This window comes from Phodopus roborovskii, unplaced genomic scaffold (genome assembly GCF_943737965.1).
Source record: "Phodopus roborovskii unplaced genomic scaffold, PHOROB, whole genome shotgun sequence".
Classification (NCBI taxonomy): domain Eukaryota; kingdom Metazoa; phylum Chordata; class Mammalia; order Rodentia; family Cricetidae; genus Phodopus; species Phodopus roborovskii.
The window spans coordinates 2,885,126-2,912,379 of record NW_026126619.1 but is presented as its reverse complement, the minus strand read 5'-3'; the positions used below and the strand labels follow the sequence as shown (position 1 = coordinate 2,912,379).

General features: G+C 40.8%; 1 protein-coding gene across 1 annotated transcript in view; it reads left to right on the top strand.

The window, feature by feature from the left end:
* Nucleotides 1–27,254, top strand: part of Tmtc2 (transmembrane O-mannosyltransferase targeting cadherins 2) — a 356,378-nt gene that overhangs the window by 165,892 nt on the left and 163,232 nt on the right. Inside the window, exon 3 of the mRNA XM_051206397.1 lies at nucleotides 20,298–21,126. Coding sequence (XP_051062354.1) covers nucleotides 20,298–21,126 — 829 coding nt within the window. The remainder of the gene's footprint in view (nucleotides 1–20,297; nucleotides 21,127–27,254) is intronic.

Sequence of the window (27,254 nt, the reverse complement as noted above, 5' to 3'; positions counted from 1 at the left end):
TATGCTCTGCTGGTCTGATTAGAACTCTTGCGTCAAGGGAACTAGCATAGATTCAGAATTTGATTCGTGTTTCTTCAGTAATTATAGCCTTGATTAGTGAAGTCAGTGTTTCCGTTCCAAAGGACATCCCCCACCCTCTCCTTTCCCTACATGTTTATTCATTTCATTTCAGGAAAATAAGCCACGGCTATCGTCACGGTCACTACTGAGCTGATAGAGAACCCATGACACCTACGTTTTGTTACATACATGGTTTTCATTTCCATATAGTAAAGTTGCAAACAAAGCAACAAGGAGAACATGGAGAAAATGAAGACAAACAAAATTAAGGATGAGGGAGTTTTCAGTGAGTTAAGTATCAGAAAAACACCCCAAGAATCTTTTAGGCTATGGCTGCACAGAACGCACATTGCCAGGTACAGGGTATGTGGAGATGTTTGCTACATGCAGTATCATTTGGTTGATGTAGCTGTGCATGACTGTAATCCTACCTCTTGGGAAGGTCACTGGATATTTGAAGCAGCTTGACATTGCATCAAAAAAATCCAAAAAGAGAAAGCAAACAAACACAGACCCAAAAATATAAATGTTTGTCTACTTACGAAGTAAGAACATGAAAATGCTTTATAATTTTGTGAATTTGAAATTGCTGAGTTGTGGAGTGTTACTAGGTCAGCTATTTGAGAGTTAATGTTTTGTGTTCTTACTTATAGCTCCCTGGAAGTCCTTCCATTGTGTAATATATGCGTGAGAATGCACATGTTGGGCTTGCACTCCAAGAGGAGAAACTACATCCTGATCCATAGGCAACAGTCAGAGAGAAGGGAGGGGGAGGGGGAGAGGAAGGGAGGGAGGAAGGGAAGAGGGAAAGACACTCTGAGCTGGGTGTGGGCTTTTGAAGCTTCCAGGCCCACCCCCACAGGCACATTTCCCCAGCAAGTCCACACCTGCTAGTCCTTCGTGACTGAGCATTCCAGTGTATAAACCTAGGGGATCATTTTTCTCTAAACCTCTAGAAGCCAACTAAGTACACTGTTCCTTGAAGCTTGTGCCAGTTATTCTGACAAGATGGCCAAAAGTAGCTAGTAGTAGGGACAGAAGGATGGCTCAGTGGGTAAAGCGTTGGCCACACAAGGAGGAGGACCTGGCTTTGGATCCAGAGCAGCCATGTTTCCCGCCCTAGTGCTGGGGAACGTAGCCATCCATAGGTACGTGGCTTGCTGGCCACCCCGCCTAGCTCAGTCAGCAAACTCCAGGTTCAGTGACGCACACTTTTTCAGAAACATTAAGGGACGAACAAGGGAGGAGACTGCATGAATGAGGGTGCACACATGGACAGGCATGCATGCATATCACACACACACACACACACACACACACACACACGAGCTCGCGCGCGTGCACAGGTAACTAATGCAATAGATGTTGCCATTTCCCCCTGCATCTATGAATGCTTTATCTGCTATTTTGGGGACCTGTTGATAAATATGGCTGCGGCCATTTTCGACCCTCCTGGGAACGGTTACTGGGATGGACACTGAGCTGACAGTAACTCGAATGGAACGCTTGTCCTCCTGTTCCCCGTGGCTGATGTCTGAAAGGAAAAGGAAAGAGCCTTTCAGGGGTCGTTGTGAACACCATCATTTGATAGTTGATTGTTCTTTTATTTGACTGTGCTTCGCTTTACACTATCATTTGATAGTTGATTTATTTATTTATTATTATTTGACTGTGCTTAACTTCCCTCTGTTGTGACTGTCTTGCCCTTATCTCCCAATTTCGCAGCCTGATTTTTCCCCTTCGGGCTCAGGAGGGTGCTGTTGCTTCTGTATCTGATAGGGAGCCAGGCTCCCCCCCCCCCAATCCTCTTCCCTCTACATTTTCCGGTGGCCTTATGCAGGAGCTGGCAGCCTTCATGTCTCATTGCTTTGAGGGAAGGGAGTAGTGTTATCACCTGGAGGTGAATGCTAATCTCTTTTCTGCTCCTACTCTTCCCCGACCTGCCAGGTTATGTTGTAGCAGCCTACTCCAGACCCTCCATTATGACAGACCTTTCCCCTGACGCTTTGAAGCCGCCTCTTGTTGCTGGTGTTCAGTCTTTTACTGGATTCCTCACAGGGAGGGCTTGGGTGTGTAGAGCGAGGGCAGTTTTTAGCCGGTGGAAAAATTCTCCAGATAACACAGGGCCCCTTAAAAATGTTACACCATACAAATGAAATTCCTTTTACAGGAACTTAAATTTCAGTAGAGCGTATGTATGGCTTGCTGAGACGAACCTAATGGCTTCGGGCTTCGGGAAATTCGTTATTTAAAATTGATGTTTAATGGACATCTTATATGAAGATGATGTAGGGATGGAGGACTGTTTTAGAAAAGACTTCAGGGTTCAGCCTGAGTTTTACTGGATACATCAAATTTGGATGGCCACCAGCCATTTCATGGGTGCATTGTTTTAAACCAGAGATTGTGGCATGAAACTGAATGCTCCTGGATGAGAAGATATGGTCTCATTAATTGTTGTTTTTGAAAGGTTGGAAGGGGTGCTGGTGGGGGCCAGGTGGGAAAACTTAACAGTGTTCCATTATTTTGATGATTGGCTATATGAGAACCACTTCTGGATAGTGAGACTCCTACTCACTATTATTAAATTAATATAAGTGTCATTAAAACAAAAGGTTTAATGACAGGAAAGGAATATTAAAGCCTGTGCCTCTAGCTATCTCCCCTCTGGGTAAACTTTTGGTCCACAGAAGGTTGTTGGTACTTGGGTAGCTAATACTAGAGACAGTGAATAGTCTTCATGTCCCTTTTAGGTCTCCCGCTTTTGGCGGCAAATGTCTTCCTTGGCCTCTTTTAATATTTAAAGATTTGTTACTATGGAAGATTCCATGCAGCCAGTTGGCCTTCAGCTAGATTCGAGATGGGTTAGCAAAATTCCATGTAGTTGTCATTTTAGATCATCACTAGTTGCAATTCTGCCATTTAAAAGAAAATCATAAAATCCCCAAAAACTTTCTTGTAGGTTCCTTTACAGGATTGGTAACTCCCGGCTTCCGTTTCCTGTGAGGTTGGTGGTTGTGGCTTGTTCTTGTTTAGTTCTTTTTAGCTCCTGGTTTTTCCTTCCCATACTGGGTGCACCAGGAGTCTTCGCTTCTTTTTCAGCACTCTACCCTGGTACCCCAGCTTGACTTAAACCCACTGGCAAACTGGGGGTTTATCTAGTAGCTGTCATGGGCTTATTCAAATTTCTTTTCTCTTGGGTTTTTTTTTTTTTTTTTTTTTTTTAATTTTGGCTTAGTTCACCCCACAATACAGGCCTCTTCCTATAATGATGCTGAGTTTTAGACAGGTTCAGAACTAACTTACTTGATAGTAGGCTGTCTGTTCTATTCTTTCCAGATCTCCACATCAGTACCACACAAACTCACAGGACTGGACATTCAAAGTGTGCTCAGTACACATTACTGAAGTCTATTTGTTTTCCTGCTGAAAATTGCAGCTCCAGGGTTGTAGTGGGGTTTCTTGACTTGTAGCGGGTTTCTTTTTCTTTTTGGGTCACCAACCAGCTCCCAAGTCACCACATGGAGACTTCTTATTAGTCATGAACGCATGGCTTTAGCTTTGTTTCTGGCTAGTTCTTATTAGCGTGTTTCTCTTTATCTACATTTTTGCCTCAGGGCTTTTAAATCTTCTCTTTCCTTCTGTATATCTTCGTTTCATTGTTTCCTGTGTCTGGCTGCTTGGCTTCCGGCCCCAGGCTTGTCCCTCTCTTTTCTCCCTGTTCTCTTAGTTCTTCTTGCATCTGGAGCCTAGATTCCTCTATTGATTCTGTCTGTAGTTCCCTCCTGTCTCCCACCTGCCTAGCTATTGGCCATTTGGCTTTTTATTAGACCAGTCGGGTGCACTAGGCAGGGAGGGTGAACCAATGCAACACATCTTTACATAATTAAACAAATTATTTAAAGAAATGCAGCATAAACAAATGTCGTAAAAGTAATTCCCACAGCATTGACTTTTAAGGATTTATAAAATTCCTGTATTCGTAGTGTGTGACTTTAATTTCTTTTTATCTGTAAAACACAAGAAGGTGCTGAATTGAAGTTGTCAAAGCAGGAGTCTGAAGTTTCTGGTTCTTGGACAGGATATTCGATCCCCATGCACTGTGCAGTGTAATCTCCATGGAGGTGCTTAGATCTGTATTGTTTACAAAGGAATGGAAATAACCACTCTAAGTTCGCTGCCTGCCGTAATAAAACCACCATGAGTCTGACTGTGTGCTAGGTGTCGTTCTGTTACATCGTGTTATAATATGTTATTCACCTACTGCACATACAGGGATAGATAAAGACCGGAACATTAATGGTGTGAAGTGATTTGTCCACAAATTCACAGATTCTGCACAGTGAAGAAGAGTTCCATGCAAAATTTTCACCCCCCCAAAGCTCATGGGCTTTTATTGCACAGTTTTTGCACAATGTTAATGAAAACAGAAGAGCTAAATGGTATCACAAAAATAAATGATTTCTTCGTTAGGCATTGGGATCAGGGCTGTTTGCCTGCATTACATTCAAATATAAATAATCTGTTCTTCCACATGCAAACAGATCATTGTATGGGTATTACAAGTGTAAAGGTGGTTATTACTTTATTCCAATACCTACCTGCAGTAGACAGTTTCTGTGCATATCTACAACACTAAGTGCTGGCAGACCCTCATTTAAAGTGCTAGAGAAACACGTATGTAAGGCAGACAAATTTAGCTTGATTAGAGGAAAGCCTTTATGGCATCTAAACATCTCATCGAAGTTTGTGGTGTGTGTGTCAGGGAAGGGGGCAGACAAGATCTCCTATGTAGCTGTACTAGCTGGCCTTAGATCACTCTGCATACCATGGAGTCTGTTTTCCAATGCACAATGACCCGTCTGCCTTTGCCTTCTAATGCTCGGGTTAAAAGCATGCACCATCACTCCTAATTTTATTTTTTAATTGTGACTGACCAATTTGTCACATGCTTTCTTGTGTGTGCATAGTTTATACATACATGTACACATGTGTTCAAATCCATGTACGTGGATGCATGTCCCCTCCTGGTAGCCAGAGATCAGTTTCTAATGTTTGCCTCCATTCCTCTCCTGTTTATGTGAGACCGAATGGCTCACTTACCCTGGAGTTTGCTGTTTTCGCTGGTTGGGCTGTATAGTGAGTTGCTGGAAACTACTTATCGCCCCAAGGTGCCATTAGCTTATTACTTCCCACAATATATAGCACTGTTGAGATGCATATAGTATGTGTGCCATGGAGAACCCTATTTAGTGTGGTTTGCAAAGACTTAAGATTTGCTTTGTTTTGAGTGGGTGTATGTGAGCTCCGTGTCTGTACGTGCATTTGTGAGATATAGCGGTTGTGATCTGTCTTAAGGAAGCTTCTCTACAATAGCAGTTTGTGTTCTTTCTTTCCCTCTCTTTCTCCTTCCCAACTTCCCTCTCACCCTTTTGTCAGAAATAGATTTTTTCCTCACATAATGTATCTTGATTATGTTTTCCTCTTGATCTACACCTACCCCCCCCACTCCCATCCCATCCAGATCCACCCCGTTTTCTGCCTCTCATTAGAAAGCAGGCTTCTATGTGACAATAATAAAATATAAGAGACAGCAAAGGCTAACACATCAGAATTGGACAAACAGAAGGAGACAAGCTCAAGAGAAGGCATGAATCCGAGGCCCATTTGTTCACACACTCTGGAATCCCATAAAACCACTAAACTAGAAGCCACGATGTTGATGTCTACTCAAAGGACCTGTGTGATTAAAAAGAGGGAAGAAAAAAATATAAAGAAGTAAAATTAAACCAAAAACAATAAGATATTTTTTAAAGAAGCGCCCTGACAGGACATTGTAAGGCAGGGGGCCTCCAAAGTTGCCGTTGACCTCATTTTTTTGGTCGGCCATCTGCCCCTGGGCATGTAGCCTTCCCTTCGAAGTCCTTTTTCCCCAATGAGACCCCCTTGACGGGAACGGAATTCATAAGTGTATATCATTTGCAGAGTAGTCTGAGTTGGGGATGAGGGTGTCTGCCCACCTCTCATTTCAGCTCTAGGACCCCGACAGTTACTGAGCCGTGTAAGCCGAGCCAGTCTCTGTGAGCTCATAGGTGTGTGGATCCTGCTGATTTAGAGGGCCTTGTTTCCTTGGTGTCCTGCGTTTCCTCTGAGATGCCAAGCCATGGCTCCTGTCCACACACTTGCCTGCATATCTTTATTTAAAACTGTTCCCTTACTTCATATGTAAAACCTATGAGGCTAGACATGATTCTCATTTAAAAATACTACTCAAATAGGGTTTATAAACTTTTGAGTTCTTCAACTTTATGGTAAGAAACATTTACTCTTGCCATGGGAAAATATGCTAATGTTTATAGTAAATGAAATGAAAACTATAGGTTGCTTCGTGTTAGTTCACGCCAGGCACTTTTTGTTTGCTTTTATTAGTTTTAACGGGACATAATTCATAATGCCATCAAAGTGCTCTAATTAAATACCCAGTTCCTGGCTTTGAGCGCAATTCTGAGGCTTTAATGCAATTGCCATAGCCTTAATCTTGAGATGCAATTAAGGGTAGGAACTTTGAACTTGTAGGTACTGCTGTTTCATAGACTGAGAATTCTGTGTTTGTTCTTGTTTGACTTTTAAATTCTAACAAGGCCTATTGGGAAAAGTTTTGACCTCAAACAATGCGGGTCAGTAAACCTGCTTAGAGTGCCTGTGAAATGCCTATGTGCTCACTTCTGTCTTTGATATGCTTGGCTGTCTTATTTATTGTTTAACGAATTCGTAATGGAGTTTGAGTAATTGGAGTATTCTTTCAGGGGTTGTGCTTGGGTCGGAATGCTTGGATCCTTAATTTGTTTTTACAAAACAATAATAAATTGTGGGCTCCCATGTAAATATAATTTTCTAGTATAGGAATCTTATGTCAGTATTTGATCTGTTCTCCTGGGTGTGTGTATTTGGTGCCTGTAGCCCTTGGTTTTCCAATGAGTATCAGTGGCGTGCAGTGTAAATATGTTTTTACATGGGTCATGTATGTGCTGCAGTAATTAGAGTGTATTTCAGACACACAACTGGCGTTTTTTTTTTTAAAACTGTGACTTGGTGTTCTGTCGTCAAAGAAGAAAGGTGTTGGAAAATCTGGGATACAATTTCCATCTCATTACCTATTTGGAAAGAAAAAAGAATGTATATTTTTAGACAAGCTAAACACCCTTAGAAAAAAGATGGAATTTGGGCTATTTCTTTAGGCCTTTAAAGAAATGGCCACCCTTAGATACAGCCAAACCACCTTCTGGGACTCAGATCACTTCTGAGCAAGTTTAAAAGAGCAATAACATCAAGTTGATTATGGCAGAACGGTTCTATAAAGTTTAATATGCCATTAAGACATTAGCTGATTGACATCAGATTTATGTAAAGGTCATTTGGACCTGCACCTCTAGCTGTTTTTTTTTTTTTTTTTCCTTTCTAGATTAATTACGAAAAAGCCTCTGAAAAATGTTAGACATTTGAGAGAAGTTGTGATTTCCAAGATAAAGGGAACATGCTGGGAAAAGTATGGCCGTATGGCATAATGACATGAACCCTACAGTTCTAATCAGGAGCCCTGCCTCTCACACAGGCTTTGCCTCTACCTAATTGTGTAATTTTCAACAAGTCTTTTAACCTCTCCAAGAGAGTATTTTCCTAATAGGAACATGCCCGAGGAGGCCTCAAAGACAAATGATACCATTCTGCGTTTTTTTTTTTTGTTTGTTTGTTTTGTTTTTTTTAATATCACAGTTTTTAAAAACTAATTGTAGTGGATTTCTTTTGTAAAATTTACAACTTTGTTTGTCTTTGAAACAGACCAGAAAGATGTATTTCATGTGTGCATATTACATTACCATTTCCAGGAGCAAAATTTCAGATCCTGCACTATTTCCAATGTTTCGTTTATTGTTTGTACCCTCCCCCCCCCCACTACCTTAAGACAGTCTTCTGCATCCCAGACTAGCCTCAGACTTGCTATGTGGCCAGCAAAGGATGACTTGAACTTGTGATTTTCCTTCTTTCTCTGGGGTTCAGGGTCCTGACACTAACTTGATTTATCCTGTGCTGGGATCAAACCCAAGGTGATGTGGCGTGTTTAGCACACACTCTACGAACTGAACTGTAATCCTCAGACCTGAAATAAAGTTTTGTAAAAACCAAGTGTGAACTGTGTGTGAGCTGGACAACTGTGTTTCAGAGCAATGTATTTGTGTTTAAGAGGTTAGTCCCGTGTGTATCCATTTTGTCATGGCGATGTCTTTTCCTATTGTCTTCGGTAGATTTAAAACTTAACAGGTTGTCTGAAATGTAATCTCTTATGGGTGGACCTCCCTTTCTAGTACTTGATGAATGAGTTATTTTTACATTAGGTGTGTGAGTTTATAACCAGAAGTTGACTTTAATCTTTTAATCTCACACAAAACAGTATAAACGCTACAACTGTAAAAACAAATGAAAACTATTGTATATTTTAAAAATGTGAAAACTCAAGTGCTGGAGTTAATTTTCCTTTATGTACTGCCATTTTTAAAACTATCCAAGGAAATAATGTTAACACGAGCTTCAAAACTCGCCATACTCACTGCAAAGTCTCGGGGGGGGGGGGGTCTCTGCTCTTCTCTGATAGAATCCACTTGTTCGAGTCTTCTGCTCTGAGAGCCGCAGCTGAGGCTGGTGGCCAGCAAGTGTGAATGGCTGCAGTTTGCAGACATCCGACCTTTTTAGTATTGTCGTCGATAAGCCGGCATGTGTTAGCCATCGGACTCTCCCAAAAAGTCAAGATCAGCGACACGCCTCATTCCATTTTACATACACTGCATGCACCTTACAAAGGATGTTTACATACATCCATTTTTTAATTACATCTGTGTCTTTAACATGTCTGCTGAGAGGGCGTTCTTAGTTTTAAGTTTTAAATTAAAATGAATAAATGAGGCTTTGCCTCTCTCTTCTTACCGTAATAGTCAAGAACTCTGAGATTTAGAGTGCAGTAGTTTGTCTAGGTTATACTAAGCCCCAAACCTTTATTTTCTTACTCCAGATTTTTTTTTTTTAAGGTTCTTAAGGGAATCACACTTTATATTAGATTCTCCACCCGTTTCTACAGTTCTGAAAGTGAGTTAACTCTGAACTGAGCGCTGAGTTTCATCTGGGGATCCTGAATGTATTCAAAATAATCAAAGTAAACTTCCTTAATGACTTCCCCCTATGGGCCAAGTGAGCAGGAGTTACTTTCCAGGCCTAGCTCACCACCTGGAGAAGCTCACAGCAGCTGTAGAGGATAAGAATTGGGCAGTTGAACTGCATTAGAACATAGGGAATTTGGAAATTAAGTTTTGAATTAAAACTGAAAGAATGATATCTACAAAGCTCAACTTGAGCTTGACCCAGTCCTGTTCTGGGCTTGGTTTTGAAGTGTGCCACCAGAAGACTATGGGTCGAAGGCTTGGTTCCCAGCAGGGGCTGCGATGGAGGCTTCCTTGGGTTATGAGGCCCCCTATTCTATCACAAGCTATTCCCTTCAGTCTCTTGCTGACTTGATTGTGAGGTCGAGCCATGCTTCAGGAGCCAGGTAGCATGGCAGTGCCTTGGAATGGGTACTTTATTTAGACCCTTCCACTCTCTCTCTTCCTGCTTTCTGGATGTCACAGGATGAGTTTTTCTGCTGTGCTATGCCATCCTTGCCAAGACGTTGAGGTCAGGCCTGTATGCTTAAGAGTTTCATGACCATTGACAGAGACCTTTGCAGCCCGGAGCCAGAATAATTCTTTGTTCTCAAGTTGTTCCTTTGGTAGAATCATTTCGTTGGTCTTCTGTTGATTTATCTTTGATGGGGGGAGGTGTTTGTTCATGTCCCCCCCCCAGGAAATTATCCAGGCAACAAAGCAACACTATTTCCTCCTTTTCAGTGACTAGATAGAGTCCTATGGTTTAGCAAGTTAGTTCAGCTTCATAGTTCTATAAGGGGTAGGATTTATCTAGTGAAGGGAATTTCGTATTTTCTTTGTTGTAAATCCCGAGTTAACACGATACCCACAAAGGGGAAAATAGCAAAAACATTAAAGGAACTGATATCAAATTTGTATGTTAGGGAAACAAAGCTTCAGGATGACCCAACCATGGTCAACTTTACAAAATCCTAATGTGGAGAAAGAAGCCTCTTCATACAGGCTTCTCCCCTGGCAACAGGTGATAATGCATGAGTTACCTGGGGATTGACCTAAAAGCACAGATGGTAGCAAACCATATAGATACTGTGTTATTTTCTAGATACATCCACGCATGTAATGATCATTCACTTTGAGGAAATGTCCCTTGACCTGTGGCCTTGTCTTTTGCCATTTTGGTTGGTCACAGGAAAACGTACAAATCTCATTTCTTTATGATTTCTTAGGTAAAGGATTCATTGTTGAACTTAAACCACAGAAGACATTTTTTTTTTTTTTTTTCTCATTAAGCCAAGGACGTTTACCTTTTTGAAGCGCCCCTTTGACATGTTTAAAAAGCAGGCCTCAGTATTGTTGGGAATATATTAAGGGAAACAAAATGAACTTCAGAATGCATACTAATGTTAGGGAAATGTTGTAATAGGCACCTTTGGCCATTAAATGACTGGAGGCATTTATAGTTTACAAATTTGCTTGTGGTGTTTTTCATTTAATACTTTTGGGTAGTCACATAGATCATAGAGGTAGAATTGGAATCTTTGTTGTCATCTCTGGGTTCCATCAGATCAATGAGTGTTCTCATTCCCTGTCTAAACCGTTTCCTTTAATGTTGTGTATTTGTTAATTCTTGCATTTCTGCACTCACACATCTTTTTTTGTGTGTCTCCTATGGGCCGGTCCTGGCCAAGTTACTCCATACAGTATAAAGGTGACTGAAAGCAAGTTCTCCCCCTTAAAAAGCTACTATTCTTGTAGGAGCAGTGAGGTTTGTTTCTGTAAGAAAGTGATAATAAGATTATATGCTTAGTGTCCCTGTGGACCTTGTAACAACTGAAGACTTGACCTTTACATTATTTGGTGTCTTTCACGTAAGTGGTGTAAGTTTAAACGTGGAGAGCTTGGAGAAAGCAGAGATTAATATAGCCTCGAGAAGTGAAGTTTATTCTGGAGACCAGGGTGAACGGCACGATATTGGCAGCTTTAGGTCTAAATATGTGAATTAGGTTGATACCTAGAAAAACGACAAGTAGTGTTTTAGATACTTTGAAGTTCTGAATGCTAAGAAAATATGACTCGAAGGGATTTTGCAATTGCATAGTGAAGATAGCGTTTTTATGTCAGATAATATTCCCTTCAAGCCAGAGAAAGAGAGTTTGGAAAAAGCGGAGGCGGTGAGGGTGGAGTAGGCACTTAGTGTTTTGGTGGTTATAGCGGACATCTCTGGTCTTAGAACGGAAGGACGTAGTTGAAATAAATATATTTTTAATTAATCTGCATTTTTATTATCTGAATTTTTTTTTAATCTGTGTGTATGTCTTTTTGCCTGTGGAGGTCCCTATAGAGGTCCGAAGAGGGTATCAAGTCCCCTGGGACATGAGTTACAGGTGGCTGTGAGCTTTCCTGTGGGTGCTGGCTGTTGAACCTGGGTCATCTGCAAGAACAGCCAGTGCTTACAACCCCAGTCTGTGCCATCTCTCCAGCCCTGGCTTTGAACTCTTCATTCTACCAATGAGCTGTGAGATCTGTAACACATTTAACCTTGAGTAACACATTTAACCTCGTCTGCCTTTTTATGAAAAGACTAATTCACAAAGTTGACAAATACAAGTGTTTGTAAAAGAACTGCTAGATGTTGTCCATCTAAATATACTGGGTTACACTTTTAATAGATAGTCATAATTAGTGTTGTTACTATTAATAAGTAATTGCTACCCCACCACATCAGTGAGATACAGTTATAGAATGAAATGTTTTCTAGGCATGCCTGTCTCCACTAGATGCCAGGGTATCATCTGGGATGTGTAAAATGACTTAACAGGTGTTTGGATTCATTAGCCAATTATGTACAATTCTTCCTCTCCCTGTCATATCTGGTTCCTCTGAACAATATACTAGAACTTAGTTTGTATTCCCTTTACTGTATCAGTCCGATGAGCTGCATTTGTTTGCAGGTTGAACATGCATTGTTTATCATGCAGGTTGATTTAAAACATGGCACAAAATTTAAAAAAAGAAGAAGAAAAGGATTTCGGAAATAAAGTCCATCCTGTAAGATTTCAGGTATATTTAGTTTAATAGCCATCATGGAAACTGATGTGAAAATAACAATTTCCTGCTAACGCTGCTTGGGTTACGACCCGTATGTCTAGTCATTTTCATGATCTTAATCAGGATTTGTATCACAGTGTTAATGTTTTTCAACCTTTGTTCTTGTTTGACTTGATCTTGGCATGAATTGCACAAAATGTTTGTACTTGTGAGTGTTGTTGAGCTAAAGGTGCTCGGCAAGGTGTGGCGCAGGGGGGACCGGGCAACTAAGGGTTTTTTTTTTTTTTTTTTGAACAAGAGTTCATTTAAGTAAATAGGTTCCAGTAAGGTTTAAGAAACGGATTCCTTCCACTCCCCCTTTCCCTTTTGCTTAATCCAAACTCACGGAGTGTCAGTCATGTACCTGGCAAGACTTCATGCTTGTCTCTCAGCAGGGTTCTAAGGGCTGTGAGCCAGTCAAGAAATGATTGACAGTTCAGTTAGAGAGAGTCCACTCGACCACAACTGTCAAAGCAGGCAGAATTCCCGTTACCCGAAGGCTCTCTGGACTTAATCCAATGATAATAATCTATTAAAACAAGTTGTCTAATCTTACGAGTTAACTTGAAAAGAGGAGTGCATGTGGGGTGATTTGCAAAACGTTTGCACGTGTAAGTGCAGTTTATTTAATTTTAAGTAATTAGGGCACGGCAAAGATTAGTGCTAATTGGAGCTCTGTCAGGCTAAAAGAATTATCCAAATATGTCTTGAACATTAATGAGAGACTTAGTCAGTAAATCTCTTTTTATTCTGGGGCATTTCATTGATAATATTAAAAAAAGATATATAATATAGTATAATATATACATATATATATATATATATATATATATATATATATATATTATATATCTTAGTGATGAAATACTAGGTTTTACCTCAATCTGAAATCACTTGAAATCGCACGCTTTCATGATAACTATGAAGGTATGCTTAAAAAGAAAGATTAATAGTGGGGGTTTTAATGGCCCTAAAAATAGGTATTTGATCAGTGCTGAATTCATTCTTTAGTTAGTCTGAAGAAGTTGAAGTTTCAGGACTACACTGAAGTCTCATTCAAGTTGTGCTCAATGCACCAACCGTTAGTGGAATGGCACGGTTTTCAAGTTTTCTGTTTCCTGGCTTCGGGGAAGTTTGTCTCTGAGCTTTTTGAACATTAAAATCTCCATATTGGGAATTTTCAAATGAGCATGTGATCAAGCATGAATTTCACCTCTCAAAAAGTAGAGGAGAGGAATTGGGTGTACAGCAGTTCAGGGAGATTGCATCCATTGAGGAGCTACCAGGAACAGGCTCCAAAAATGTGTATTGCCAAGTTGCCTCTGGCCAAAAAAATGCTATCAGAATGGAAATTGAATGTCAATTTTTTTTTGTATTCATTTGTATGTAAACATCTGGCCCATTGCTACCTGGCAGCTATATTAATATTTCCTATTGCTATGTAAACATGAAATAAGTAACTACTTTATATAGTGAGGAACTGCAATGTGTAACCTTCCATTCATGATTAGTTCTGACTAGTGTAAGACACTGAAGTTTATGTTCATGCTCTGGGGATTTGATCCCATTTATTCATAATGTAAATATTATCACCTAGGATCACCCTTTTAGCCTGTGAAAGCACCATGGCTCGACACACAACATGGTGTGTCTGTCTGAAGGATACCCATCCTTTCCTGCAAATTATTGTTCAGTCTTTCCCCAGATTATCCATGCCTAGCTAGGCCTAGTTTGTTTTTCTGGCATTTTCTGGAGTGACTAGTCAAGGACACCACAGATCCAGACATCAGGCCTTTGCTGCTCCTAATGCATTTTTGGTATCAGAGGACACAAACCATATGGTCTACACTTTTTTTTATTTCCTGTGAGCTTGAATCTCGTCATCCTTTGTTCCCCCGATGTCCTTGAAGATTTCTCCTAACCCTTTTTTTTTTTTTTTTTTTTTTTTTTGGTTTGTTTGTTTCATTTTCTTCAGCTGGGGGTGCAACGAGGAGGTGGCAGCCCACTCCTCACCTGTCCTCAGTGGCCCTGTGTTTTTTCGTTCTGCCCAAGTCTGCTGGGAAGGATTATGGCCGTGATGCCCCCGCCCTCCGCCCCAAGTGTCAGAGCACTGTGCAGTAACTTCTCAGTTGACGACTTGTTAGTTCATTATCGACTCAGATGATAAAATGGATGCTTTCCCATGTGAAAAGCCTCCTTTCAAGAAACTCAGATTGCCTCAGTGGCTCCAATCCAGATAACCATCGTTACTCTATAAACTGACTGGATAAAGACTAGGGTTACCTAAGGTGCCTAAGAGGCGTCCAGTGGAAGCCTGTGTTTCTTGTTTGTTTGTTTTTGTAAGACACAGCAAAGTCTCTTGCCTGTTAGATAGCGATTACTCTATCTTTAGCAGAAGACAAAGTATCCTTACAGCATCCTCATGTGAAAAAGCAGAGCATGGCCATTATGCTCTTCAGAGCACTGGTCAGGTAGATGGGCATATTAAGTAGTATTTGTATGTATAAAACTTTCTTTTGCATATGGTGTCTTTTGTACTTCTATAGGAAAACTCCCACACTCATTAAGTCGCTGTCTATTATGATATCTTTGAAAGAAGAGGGCTGTATGGCAGGCTCCCCACTGAGTTAAGTCTCATTATAATTTGTCTCTTTATGTTTGCAAAATGCTGGTCTCCCATGCTTACCTCATTAATGAGACTGGAACGCATCTCATAATGGGGTAGTTTGTGGCATGGAAGCCACACAGAGGTTTTTTTTTTTTTTTTTTTTTTTTTTAAATGTTGCAGTTTAATTCATTGGTGCTGCTGGAAATGTATTTCCAGGCGTTTTCTCAGTTGAAAGGAGACAGAAGTTCCTTTCCCAAATTCCATTAATTTTGAGCTCTTTTGATTCTGCTATTTCCCCTTCAGTTATATTTTAAATGGATGGAAAAGGTCTACAACAAACCAAAATGTCTTGAGTCTTAAAAAAGAGGTATCTTTACTTTTGTGTGAAGCATGCTTTTTTGTCAGTGTCGTTTCTTAGGCGACAGAGGGTATTTTCTTCATATATTTTCTTCATAAAGGCTGGATTGTTTTGTAGCTAACCTGATTTGACTATAGCACACTGCCCGGTGGGAAGCACTAAACCTCTTATTTGAAGCTAAACAGGATTACTCAAGAGGCTGGCATCCACAAGCCTGCTATTCTTGCATCGGGTTAGGGGGCTGTGGCACACCCGCACAGTTCCACTAATTGAACTCTTCAGGTCCTTCAGTTGCAAATAGTTAGCTGCAGAAGGGCCTTGCCATGGGTACGCAAGAAATCGCTAACCGCTTGATTTCCCCACGTTAGCTTAATGAGGAAGAATGGGTCACCATGCCAACGAAAACACCATAGTAATAGGGTTAGAAGCACATTTCCCCTGATATTTGCCTGTGATTAGGGTTCTATCATGCACTTCAAATTCTGTAGCGTGTCACAGTAAGCTGAAATATGATTTAAAATCACTGTCACCTAGTTTGATGCATGTAAACGGCTGTGGTCAGGGAACCTGAATTCCACTTTATTCCATTAAAAGTAAATAAATAAATAAAAAATTACTGCAGCGTTAATTTGAAATTACTTGTTTTCTTTTGCTGACAGCTTTTAGATGCTGGCGTAACAAAGCCTACGATAAAATTTCATTTGGTTTTGAAGAGCTTTATTTATTTATTTATTTATTTATTTCCAACTCTTTTTAAAATAGGCATTGTTTTAAGAGTAGGTACAAGTTTACCTACAAAATAAATACGTAAATAAAAATCTAGAAGCAAAGTGACAACCTCATATACATTATTTTCCCTGCCAACACCATTTTGCATTCAGATAACAGATAAAATAGTAGCAAAAATCTGTACCTTATCCATCCAACCCTACCCTGCCTTAACCCTCACATCCCATGATGATTGTGTACCCATACCATGCAAGAGAAAACATTACATTTGTCCTAGTCTCATAGTCTTGATCTTGACAGTTTCTGAAACTTTGTTCTAGATGGCTGAATTTTGAAGATTCCTAGTTAGCTGTCTTCATTTTGAATTTGCCTTTTAAAAATGAGTTCGACTGCTTTGAGTTTTGAGGGGAAAAAGTGACCGTTTCATCACATCGTGTCTAGGATATATGCTTGCAGTGTGACATCACCGTTAGAGTTGACTTTGATCATCTGTAAGACTGATTTCTAAGGTTCCTCAGCCACGAAGAGGTCTCCTTCCAAAACTCCTACTTTGATACTCTGATGGGAAGGAAGTCATTATGCACAGGTCTCATTTAGGTTGTGAGAGAGAATTATACTCCCCTTCTTTATAGGTATAATATGTATATAAATTACTTAGAGTTCACTTACAAAAGCAGATCCATGATAAATGTACCATATAGACTTATGATACTTTGTTCAGGTTACTCCAGCTGGGTTCCTTCAGACACTTGACATTAGTCTTATGCTATGCATATACTGAACACAGGTTGCTCTGAGTGTCTCTTGACTATTTCCTGTCCTAGCTCGAGAATCATCCCATGTTTCCAAGAGGCTTTGTTTTGTTTGTTTGGATTTTTTAAATTAAAAAGCAAAGATCCAGATACAGGGTTACTAACAGTCACTTAGATACACATAAACGAAAATTTTAATGAGAATATAAGTTATTCAGACATTGCAACTGAGATGCTGCATGATCCTCTTGGACTTCTTTTCCCTAGAGTTGTTTTTTTCCTACTCTAAATAAAATGATCGTGTTACAGCTAGTGACTAATATATTGGTGACGATTATGAGGGATTCCAATGTAGGCTAATAGTTTGATTATAACTGGGATAATAAAGGGTGGGAAGAAGGCCCAGTGGGTGAGGCGCTTGCTGTGTTAGCATGAGAACCAGAGTTCGGATCCCCAGGAATAAGTCCTGGGCAGAGTGGCACACAGCTGTAATCTCAGCTCTGAGAAGCAAAATAGGGGGATCCCAGAGGCCCCCTGACCACCTAGACTAGACCATCAGTACATGCAAGTTAGTGACCCACTGTCTCAAAAAAGATAAGCTGTAGAGCAATGGAGGAAGATGGTGGATATTCGACTTGGCCTGTGCTGTGTACACACACACAAGCATTTGCTTATACATGTACCTGGAATCCAGACACCTTCAGTGTAGTTTGATATCTAGATTTTTATGTTGACTGCCTCCTTTTGGTTAGCAAATTATAATCTATAAATTACTGTAGGTGAATTAATTTTTATCTCTTAAATGATTTATTATACCAAGTTATATGTTTAGCTAGTGTTCTAATGACTTCTGTTGGTTGTTAAATTTAATGGGAAACATTATTGTTTGTTACAGAATCAGAATAAATAAATGCTATTTTAATACAAAAAAGTTTTTTCACCCCCAACCTTCAAATTCTTACCTCAGAAAATCTGATTAAGGTCATCCTTTGACTCTTTTTGCATCTTTTAAAATACCAGCCATTAAAATTTCTTCTATCTTATCTTTTTCTATGTGGTGAAAAAAATGTCTCTTCTTGAATATAGAAGCTCCTTATTAGGGAAACTCATTTTTCTTTTAAATTGACACAGACTACCGTCATGGACAGCTTGATTACAGAAAAAAACTTTGACTAACCACATAAATACATTATAGGAGGAGATAATTCCCAATTATACTTAAAACCATTCTTTCTTGGCACATATTCAAGCCATGGTGAGTTTGTATTCATGTTTTGTGGGACTAATTTGGGGCCAGAGGAGAGCGAAGAGAAATTCTGTATTATGGATAAAAGCAAAGTTGTGACTATGGTGGTAAATGAAGGGTACCAAATAGCTGGTATATGGTTGTTGTGTCTGCAGAGTCTTTCTTATGATTTTTATCTACTTTCTTCTTAGACGCACTATCATCGCCAAGGGCTTAATTTGGAATTAAATGAGCCTTATGCTTAAGTAATTCATTCTCATTAGTTTGCCAAAAATGAGTCTCATGATGGGTGTAATACTCCAAGGCAGAATGTTTACATTTTTGTCTCATTGAGATTTACATATTTCTTTTCACTTCCATTAATGTCCCCAAAAATCCGAGATCAGGAGATTGCGTTAGAGCTGTGTTCTTCAAGAGCAGTTTCCCGTGAACCACAGAGAGAGCTGTATTAGATGGGCTTGTTCCATTCACAAATGTCCCCGCACCAATGACCAGGCCAAGGTCTCCTTATTACCCTTCCTTTGTGCCACAGTTGAGAAGCGATCGATTTGATGTCTTGGATACGTCTCACACATTTCCCTAGTAAGCTATGGCTCCCTTCCTTTATTTAGGGTTTAGTTGTAAGCTATACACCTTATATTCCTAGCGCATTCTCATTGTATGGCTTTCCTGCATCTTGGTAGTTCTGGAAAAAAAAAAATCCTTCTACAAGTTTCACATTAGAAATCTGTGGCTGGAATATTTTGAGTTATTAAGTAAGTCTGAGCAACAAGGTAAGGAACTGCCTTGAAAAAAAAATTATTATCAATACTTGGTCCAATGCAGCTTTTCTTTGAACTTATGCATGAGTCACACTATAGGAGTTAAATTAGAAATTAAAACTTTCATCAGGGACTCATGGCACACACCTCTACTACTCCCAGCACTAAGGAGGTGGAGGCAGGCAGATCTCTGTGAGTTCAAAGCCAGCCTGGTCTATAGAGTGAGTTCCAGGACAGTCAGGGGTAAGAAGAGAAACTCTATCACAAAACAACCAAAAACCAAAAAGGGAATTAAAACTTCTGAAGATGTTAAGAAGATGAATAAAGTTTCGATGTGAGTGAGTGGAGATTTCTATTAGAAGCAACCCCTTTCTCCCTTTTTATATCTTTCATTGAGAAGGCACTCAGAGACATGCAGGTTGCCAGACAGTAGCTCACATGTGCTGTGGAAGTGAATCCCACAGCCTTGGACGGAAGTATTTTATATTAACTTACTGATTCAGGATCCCCTTAATGGTACCGCTTCCCCCCGTCCCCCCAACATAGTTTCAAACCTCGCCACTGTGCTAGAATACGTGTGAGAACACGAGGCTGTGATACCTACCCCTCCTCTGTCCTACACTGCCTTTGTGGACTTAGCTTTGGCTTGTTGCTTGCCAGGGATTGAACAGGGCCATGTACTTGCAGAGCAGATAATTCTGCTGCTGGGCTGCATCTCTGCCTGTGGTGCTTCACTGACAGGATCTGGGTAGCTGTAGCTAGTCTTGAACTTGTGGCCTTCCAGCCTCCGCCTCTGAATTGCTGACATTGGTTAAAGGAGTTAGCCAGGAAATTAAGAACATGGATGTCTTCTGACTTTCAGGATCTTCTTTCTCTTAAAGTCAGGAAATCCTTTATTAAATGTTAAAGACTGTGGAGATTGGTAAAACAAACTACCCTTGTGAGGAGCGTAATTAGACACTGTAAGTTACTCCTGTAGGATGGGTGTGAGTCGGGCCAGGGAACACCTGATTTGCACTTCCTGCAAGGAGATTCAAGACAGTAAAAACTGGCGTGGATGCAGCTAAAGGCCCAGGCGCTTCAGACCTGAGCAGTTTGCCCTTTGTGTTCCCTATGAAACTGCACTTATTATAGCGCGGATGTCATCAGGTGAAGGCTGATCTCACGCAGTGCCAGTGTCCTAGCCCTGCTCTTTTCTTGTGACCTTACACCCTGAGTTCTTAGAACTTAGATGCTTTTGGTCATTGATATTTTAGAATGGGAAAGGGGGGAAGGGAACGCTGTTTAGGCCAAGCTGTATACGAGCCAGGATTCCGGTCATTTTTTCAGGTGAATATTTCCCTAAGCCCGTTTCAAAGGAGTCGGGAATGAAGTTGTGTATTTGAGTCTCGGCGCTGTGATCTAAGCGCCGCTTGAAAACATATTTCAGCTCGACGTGTTAAATGCTCTCATGTTGCAGGCCTGATGAAGATGTTGACTTTTTTGTCCCTCTCTTTTGCTTTCAGAGGAAGAACTTGTCTCTCTTTCTCAGCGTTAGCTTGTTAACTTTCTGGGGGACCAGCCTTTTGGGTGCCCGGTTATACTGGATGGGAAACAGACCACCAAGCTTTTCCAACTCCGACAACCCTGCAGCCGACTCGGACAGCCTGTTGGCCCGCACACTCACCTTCTTCTACTTGCCTACCAAGAACCTCTGGCTGTTGTTGTGCCCGGACACCCTGAGCTTTGATTGGTCCATGGATGCCGTGCCTCTTCTCAAAACGGTTTGTGACTGGAGAAACCTTCACACTGTGGCCTTCTATTCTGGACTTCTCCTCCTCGCCTACTGTGGTCTGAAGAACCCGAGCTTGGAAAGAGAGTGCAATGGGAAAGCTGTGACAAATGGCAAACAGAATGCAAACGGCCATAGCTGCCACGCAGACATGGAGTACCGGAACTCAGAAATTAAGCCCAGCTTTGCATCCAAAGTGGAGAATGGCATTAAAAATAACATATCGCAGAGAACTCAGCTCCCTTCCACAGAGAACATTGTTGTTCTGTCCTTGTCTTTGTTGATAATTCCCTTTATTCCTGCCACGAACCTGTTTTTCTATGTTGGCTTTGTAATTGCAGAGCGAGTGTTATATATTCCCAGTATGGGCTTCTGCCTTCTGATCACAGTGGGTGCCCGAGCTCTTTATGTCAAAGTCCAAAGGAGGTTTCTCAAGAGCCTGGTTTTTTATGCTACAGCAATGTTAATTGTCTTCTACGGACTCAAGACGGCCGTCAGGAATGGAGACTGGCAAAATGAGGAGATGCTCTATAGGTCAGGGATAAAAGTAAACCCAGCCAAAGGTAAATGCTTCATTTTATGTTTTTGCCTGGACAATTTCTAATTTGAGCCTTCTTATAGCATTGTTTCTTGCCTTAAAACCGTGTTACAGACGAGACCCTTTTGTGTGAGTCCTGTACCTTCCATCCTTATTTTTGAAGAGACAGTCCAAAACCAATTGAGACACATACTCAGCATTCCATGCTAGCAACAATAGTGTTCATGCTTATGTCTCCACAGAAGATTCAGAACTTGTATTGACTGGAAATAAAGACTGTCATAAGAACATAGAAGAATGCTTACCATCTTCCCTTTAAAGTATTAATAATTGTCTCATTGTAGAATGAAAGTCAAGTTTATATCGCTTAAATATACTGTAGGTCTGGTTTTTAAAGAATTGCCTGAGGAAAAGACCACAGGACTTGGAGGTGAGCTACCTCTGGGTCTCATTATTGTGCATTCAGTGTAGGTGTGGTCACTGTAAGACTTGAAGAGGTTAAATGTGCTTGTGGCTGGCAAGCAGTTAGTCTGTTCTTAATTCAAGGTTTCTTAAGTAATTTAAGAGAGAAATCTTTTAATATAGAATAAGACTATGGATTGTGCCTTTATTGCTTTTATCGTGGAAACACTATTTTACCCAATCTCAAAATTGATAGGCATAGCAAAATCTACTTTTTGCTGAAACACAAACTAATAACTGTGGTGGATACAAAAGAAAAGGGGAAATACGATGCATTTTAGTGCACAATAAATGGTGCCTGATAGTTTTCAATTTTTTGAAGTAATTTTTTTCTTAGCCTTTACGGTGGAGCTATGAGTACACATTTGAACTTGGATTTTCCTGCTCTTTCTGACACAATTCTGCATCAAACTCCCCAAAACACCAAAGAGGCAAAATGCTTCCAAATATGTAAGACATGGCTTACTAACAACTTGAGATATGTTTCCATAGATCAAGATACTCAGAAATGACTTTGGCACCCTTGTTTAGGTGTCACATGCCAAGCCAGGAGTTCGTTGAGCACATACACACTTCATACACATCCAAGGCATTATTTCTGAATATTACTTTTAGTAAGTTTCAGAGGTTGTCCTTGAAAGAGTTGTTTATTTTATGTGTATGCATGAATGCCTACCTATATTTGTGTGTACTCTGTGCATGCCTAGTGACTGCAGAGGCTAGAAATGGGCATCAGGTTCCGTGGCACTGGAATTATAGGCAGGTATGATCTGCCTTTGTGTGTGCAGAACCCAGATCTTCTGTGGGAGCAACAAATGCTCTTAATGTCTGAGCTATCTCTCCAACCTGGGTTTCTAATGAGAACAGAAGGAAGAGTTGAGCTTGAGCTCCTCCATGCCATTCAATTTTTCAGTGGCTTTTCTAAGTGGTGCTCAAACCAAAAACTTGTTTAAAAAAAAAAAAAGTTTGAGTTTTTTGCAGAATGCTTTTCAGCTAGGTTTTCTTTGGTTGCCTGTACAAGTTTGGAAGAAGTCTATGTTGCCAGTGTCATTCCAAACTGATGCATGTAAGGAGTTAAAACAAAATCCCCAGAATGTTACTTGAATCAAAATGCTGCCCTGGGGATTTTTTTTAAAAAAATAATTTTTTTTTGGCTAAATTTTATGCTAAGCTGGTATTACAAAGGGCTCAGATAAGAGGAACTTCGGAAGATAGAAGCTATATTCTTTCATGTGGCAATCTCAACACATGCAGCTTGGGAACTGATAAGATGGCGCCATGGCTTGACAGAATCTCTGGTCCTTGTTTGTTCCCCTGCCCATCTCAATTGGTCAGCCTGCCCATGTCGTCTAAGATCGCTCATTAACACATCAGCACTTGGCTGATGGGAAGAGGGAGGGGAGGGGTAGAATGTGGGTATACCCATTCTCTCTCTTATGATACATGGAAGAAATTTGTATATACTTTGTTTGCCCGGGGATTGTTGGCTACATCTTTCTGTAAGAAAGATGGGGGAAATGTTTTCTATGGAAGACAAATGTCCAGCCAAATACCATTACCCCGATAGGCAGGGTGGGCAATATTCAGACGCAAAAGGGCCAGAGAGCAGTTTCTGCCGCACTTGGAAGCATTTTTAACCACACTGATGGTTATGACGTTTAAACCGGTGTTCTCATGGTATAAAGTACTTGGCCGTTTCTTTGTCACCGTAGTTAACTATCTAGTAAGCAACTTGCTTGGTATATCCCCATACTTTCTTCATAGCACTTCACAAGTGGCAAACGTCTTAGGTACTTTAACAAGGGCCGTTAAATAAATGAATGCGGGACTTGGCCAGCCTACTATGTTGCAGCCAGCTGCCTTGCCTGCTGTCCTGTGTGTTACTTGACAGCAACCCCATTTTTTCCAGTTAGTATGACTCCGGACCCAAGCGTTATTCACACCTGCCTATTCTTTCATTATTCTACATCCATTCTGTTAGTAATTTCCTCACCCTGTGTCTGCGGTAGTATAAACAGCACCTGACCACGTTGTCTAACTGACATGCCCTTGGGCATAGCTGCCATCATCTTCCACTAGGCAATGGTGATCAACCTTCCTAATGCCTCTGCCCTTTAACGCAGACCCTTACGTTGTGGTGACCCCCGACCATAAAATTACCTCATTGCTACTGTTAGGAGTTGTAATGTAAATGTCTGATATGTAGAATGTCTGAGCCGTGACCTCTTTGAGGGTTGAGACCCACAGGTTGAGAACCACTGCACTAGGCTGTTAAAAGTTATCTTCCTTAATTCTGAGCCTTTGTTTTCTTCCTCTTTCATCATGCCTTGTAATTTTTTTTTTAAAATTCCAGGCTGGACGTGCTGTATTTTATAACACAAATGTTGAGTTCAGCGTGGAGTTTTATGTTCATTGAGATGGGGGTTTTATTATATTTAATGTTTAGGCCCCAGAAGTATCAAGTTTCTTTCTTTACCCTTGGTCTCACTACTTTTTGGTCTCCATAAAGATCCAGCCTTTGCCTTTGCATATACTACTATTTCAGAATATTCTGCTGCTATACTTTTATTTTGCGACTGAGTCTCAGCTTTTATGACTATGACCTGGCCCTTCCTCTCTTCCTGTATCCCTAATCCTATTAAGAGAGGGACATTGGAAGTGACTCAAGCCAGCTGCTATTCTGCTGTCCCCATCCAGACAGGCTTTAGCCACTACCTTCTACTAGAAAGCAGACCTCTGGTTAGAAGATGCTGAGTGTAAAATTCCAGATTTAGTCTTCTCCTTTGCTTCAGCTAGCATTTCTATTGGGTGATAGAACTCCATGATCAAAAGCAACTTGGGGAGGAAAGGATTTATTTCATCTCTACACACCCAGGTAACACTTCCTCACTTAAGAAAGTTGGGACTGGAATTCAAATCAGGACAGGGTCCTGGAGGCAGGAACTGATGCAGAGGCCATGGAGAATGATGCTTCCTGACTTGCTCCCCAGCCTTGCTCAGCCTGCTTTCTTATACATCAAGCACCACCTGCTGCACTCCCAATGGGCCGGGCCTGCCCACTTTGCTCACTACTTAAGAAAATGAACCAAAAGATTGACACAGGGCATTTTCTCAACTGAGGTTCCCTCTTTCCACATGACTTCAGTTTATGGCAAGTTAAAATAAAACCAGGCAGGATACCCTACTATTACCCTAGCCACTGTAGTTGGAAGTTTTTTCTACCGTGCCTGATCCCACAAAACCAGTTTCTCTTTCACTCACTGGGTCCCTCAGCCCCTTATGAAATAACACTCTGAGGCGTAATATCAATCACAGTTGTTTGGCCAGTGACATCCTGATGGCTAGCTAGCTCTTATAATTTAACTCATTTCTGTGAATCTATGTATTGCCACAAGTCTGTGGCTTAAAGGTGATGCTCCCCTTGGTAGCTACTTGGTGTCTCCCTGACCCTGCCTCCCTCCTCTGCATCTTATTTGGATTTCCCTACCTATATTTTGCCTGGCTATTGGTTGAAACAGCTTTATTCATCAACCAATAGAGACAACACATATTTGCAGAATATAAAACGACATCCCATATCAGAACCACAAGAGTGACAAGTTAGCCAACTGGTCAGATACCTCCTTAGTAGTTTCCTGACTCCTGTTGCTGCCCCTGGGAAGCTCCCCTCCAGCTTTGCCTTGTTTCCAAATTTCAGGGTGGTGGTCAGGTTTGTGATGGGAGTTAAGGGGTGACTATGATGTTAACTGACTTTCAGGTTGCTTGGGTTTTCCTGCTGCCAGTACACGGGGGGCGGGGGGGGGGACGATTTCAGTTAGGTTATTTTCTGGGCCAACATGCTGACCCACTATTGTGATAGCCCTTTAATTTTCACTTATTCATTATCCTGGTGACCCTCAGGAGACATGTCGGAACATGTGCCGTGTTCCACACCCTACAGTTTCCTACTCATTTCTCATTTATTTCAAAGCAGAGACAATCACAGAGAAGGCATGCAGGTCCAAATGCTTTGCTTCCCCACGCTCCACTCCGGTCCTGAAAGCAGCTGCCATGCCTTCTGTTCGTCTGATAAGCTCTGCCCACTGAGCGTGTGTCTTTGTCATTGCATCTGCATGGGATGTTTGTTTCTTACTCTCAGTGTGGTGCCCCTCGTCTTCCTCAGGTCTTAGATGAAGGTTCCCTTGTCAGGATGGTGTGTTAGGTGAGTTTATCAACCCGTTGACAACGACAGCTGTGCCTCTTGCACAGCTCCTCCCGCCTTTTTTTTTTTTTTTTTTTTTTTTTTTTTTTTTTTTTTTTTTAATCATGTTTCTCATAGCACTCATCATGATGTTGCTAACTCTCTAAATGTATTATCTATATAGCCCGTTAGGTGGAAGCAACTTGGAGTTTTTTCCACTTAAAAATGTCAGTATTCTAAAGAATGACTAAGTCAGTGAAGTGCTTGTTTTGGGATTGTGAGGTCATGAGTGTCTTTCCCAGAACCCATGTCAAAGCATCCAAGCATGGTAATATTGCATTTGGCATCCCAGTAATAATGGGGACGCAGCGACAGGAAGATCCCTTGTTGTGGGCAGTTTTCCCGCCAGCCTGGTCTCAATGCCGTGCCAGCTGCAAATAACACACAGAGACACTGTATTATATATAAAGCTGTTGGCCTGTTACTAGCGTTATTGTTTTGTTTTTATTGGCTATCTCTGACTTAAATATTAATCCATTTCTATTAATCTAAGTATTTCCATGTGGTCTTATTACCAGAGAGAGGGTCCAGAGTTCATCTCAAGTCCCTATATCTTGACTCTCCTGCTACCTCTCCTTGAATCCTCTTTGTCTCCTAGTCTCACCTATCTTTTGGCCAACAGGGCTTTATTCATTAACCAATAAGAGAAACATATTTACAAAATGACATCTCCCATCAATCCCTGGCACCTGCTTGCCAGCAAGTTCAGCCTAATCAGTAAGTTTCAGGTCAATGAGGGATGGTGTCTTAAAGAAGATGTATGGTACTCCTGAGGATGACACATGCAGTTGTCCTCAGGCCATCACATGTGTACATGTACACATGCATTGGCATATCCCTACATGGGCATGTACGCTCACATATACACATGCGTGACAAAAATGCCATATATACAATAATGATGGTACCTCCTAGAGAGAAAGCATTTAGTAAAGGATACATTGAACAGTAAATATTGCTATCATTGTCCTTAAGTTTCATATTCAGTTTAAAAGTAGAATGTACATGCATGAAATGAGGAAAAGTGTTGTTGATGAACCAAATTCTAGGGGATTCTTTCAAACATGATTGGTAGTTCTGGGAATATAGTTGATTGTGTATTTGAGGACTGTTGCCCATGGCTGGGGCTTCTGTTTTGGAACAAAGTTCTTTGAATCCAGGCCTTTTGCTTTTTATTTTCTCTCTGTTTGCAAAGCACTTGTAATTCTGACTTCAATTCCTTCCTCAGCAATTATGAGATGGGAAAGAATCTTTTGCAAAAAGACTTCTTTCAATTCCTCGAATTACTTAAGTCTAGCAGAAGATGAGAAACCCTTTACAGCTAGTCTCAGAATGATTCCCGAGACAACACATTGAGTTTGTTTTCTTTCTTCCTGTGGAAGCTTTTGAAAATTTGCAAGTACTTCCGTCTGCCTTGTGTTTTTACAGAATATGATTTTAAGCCTCATGAA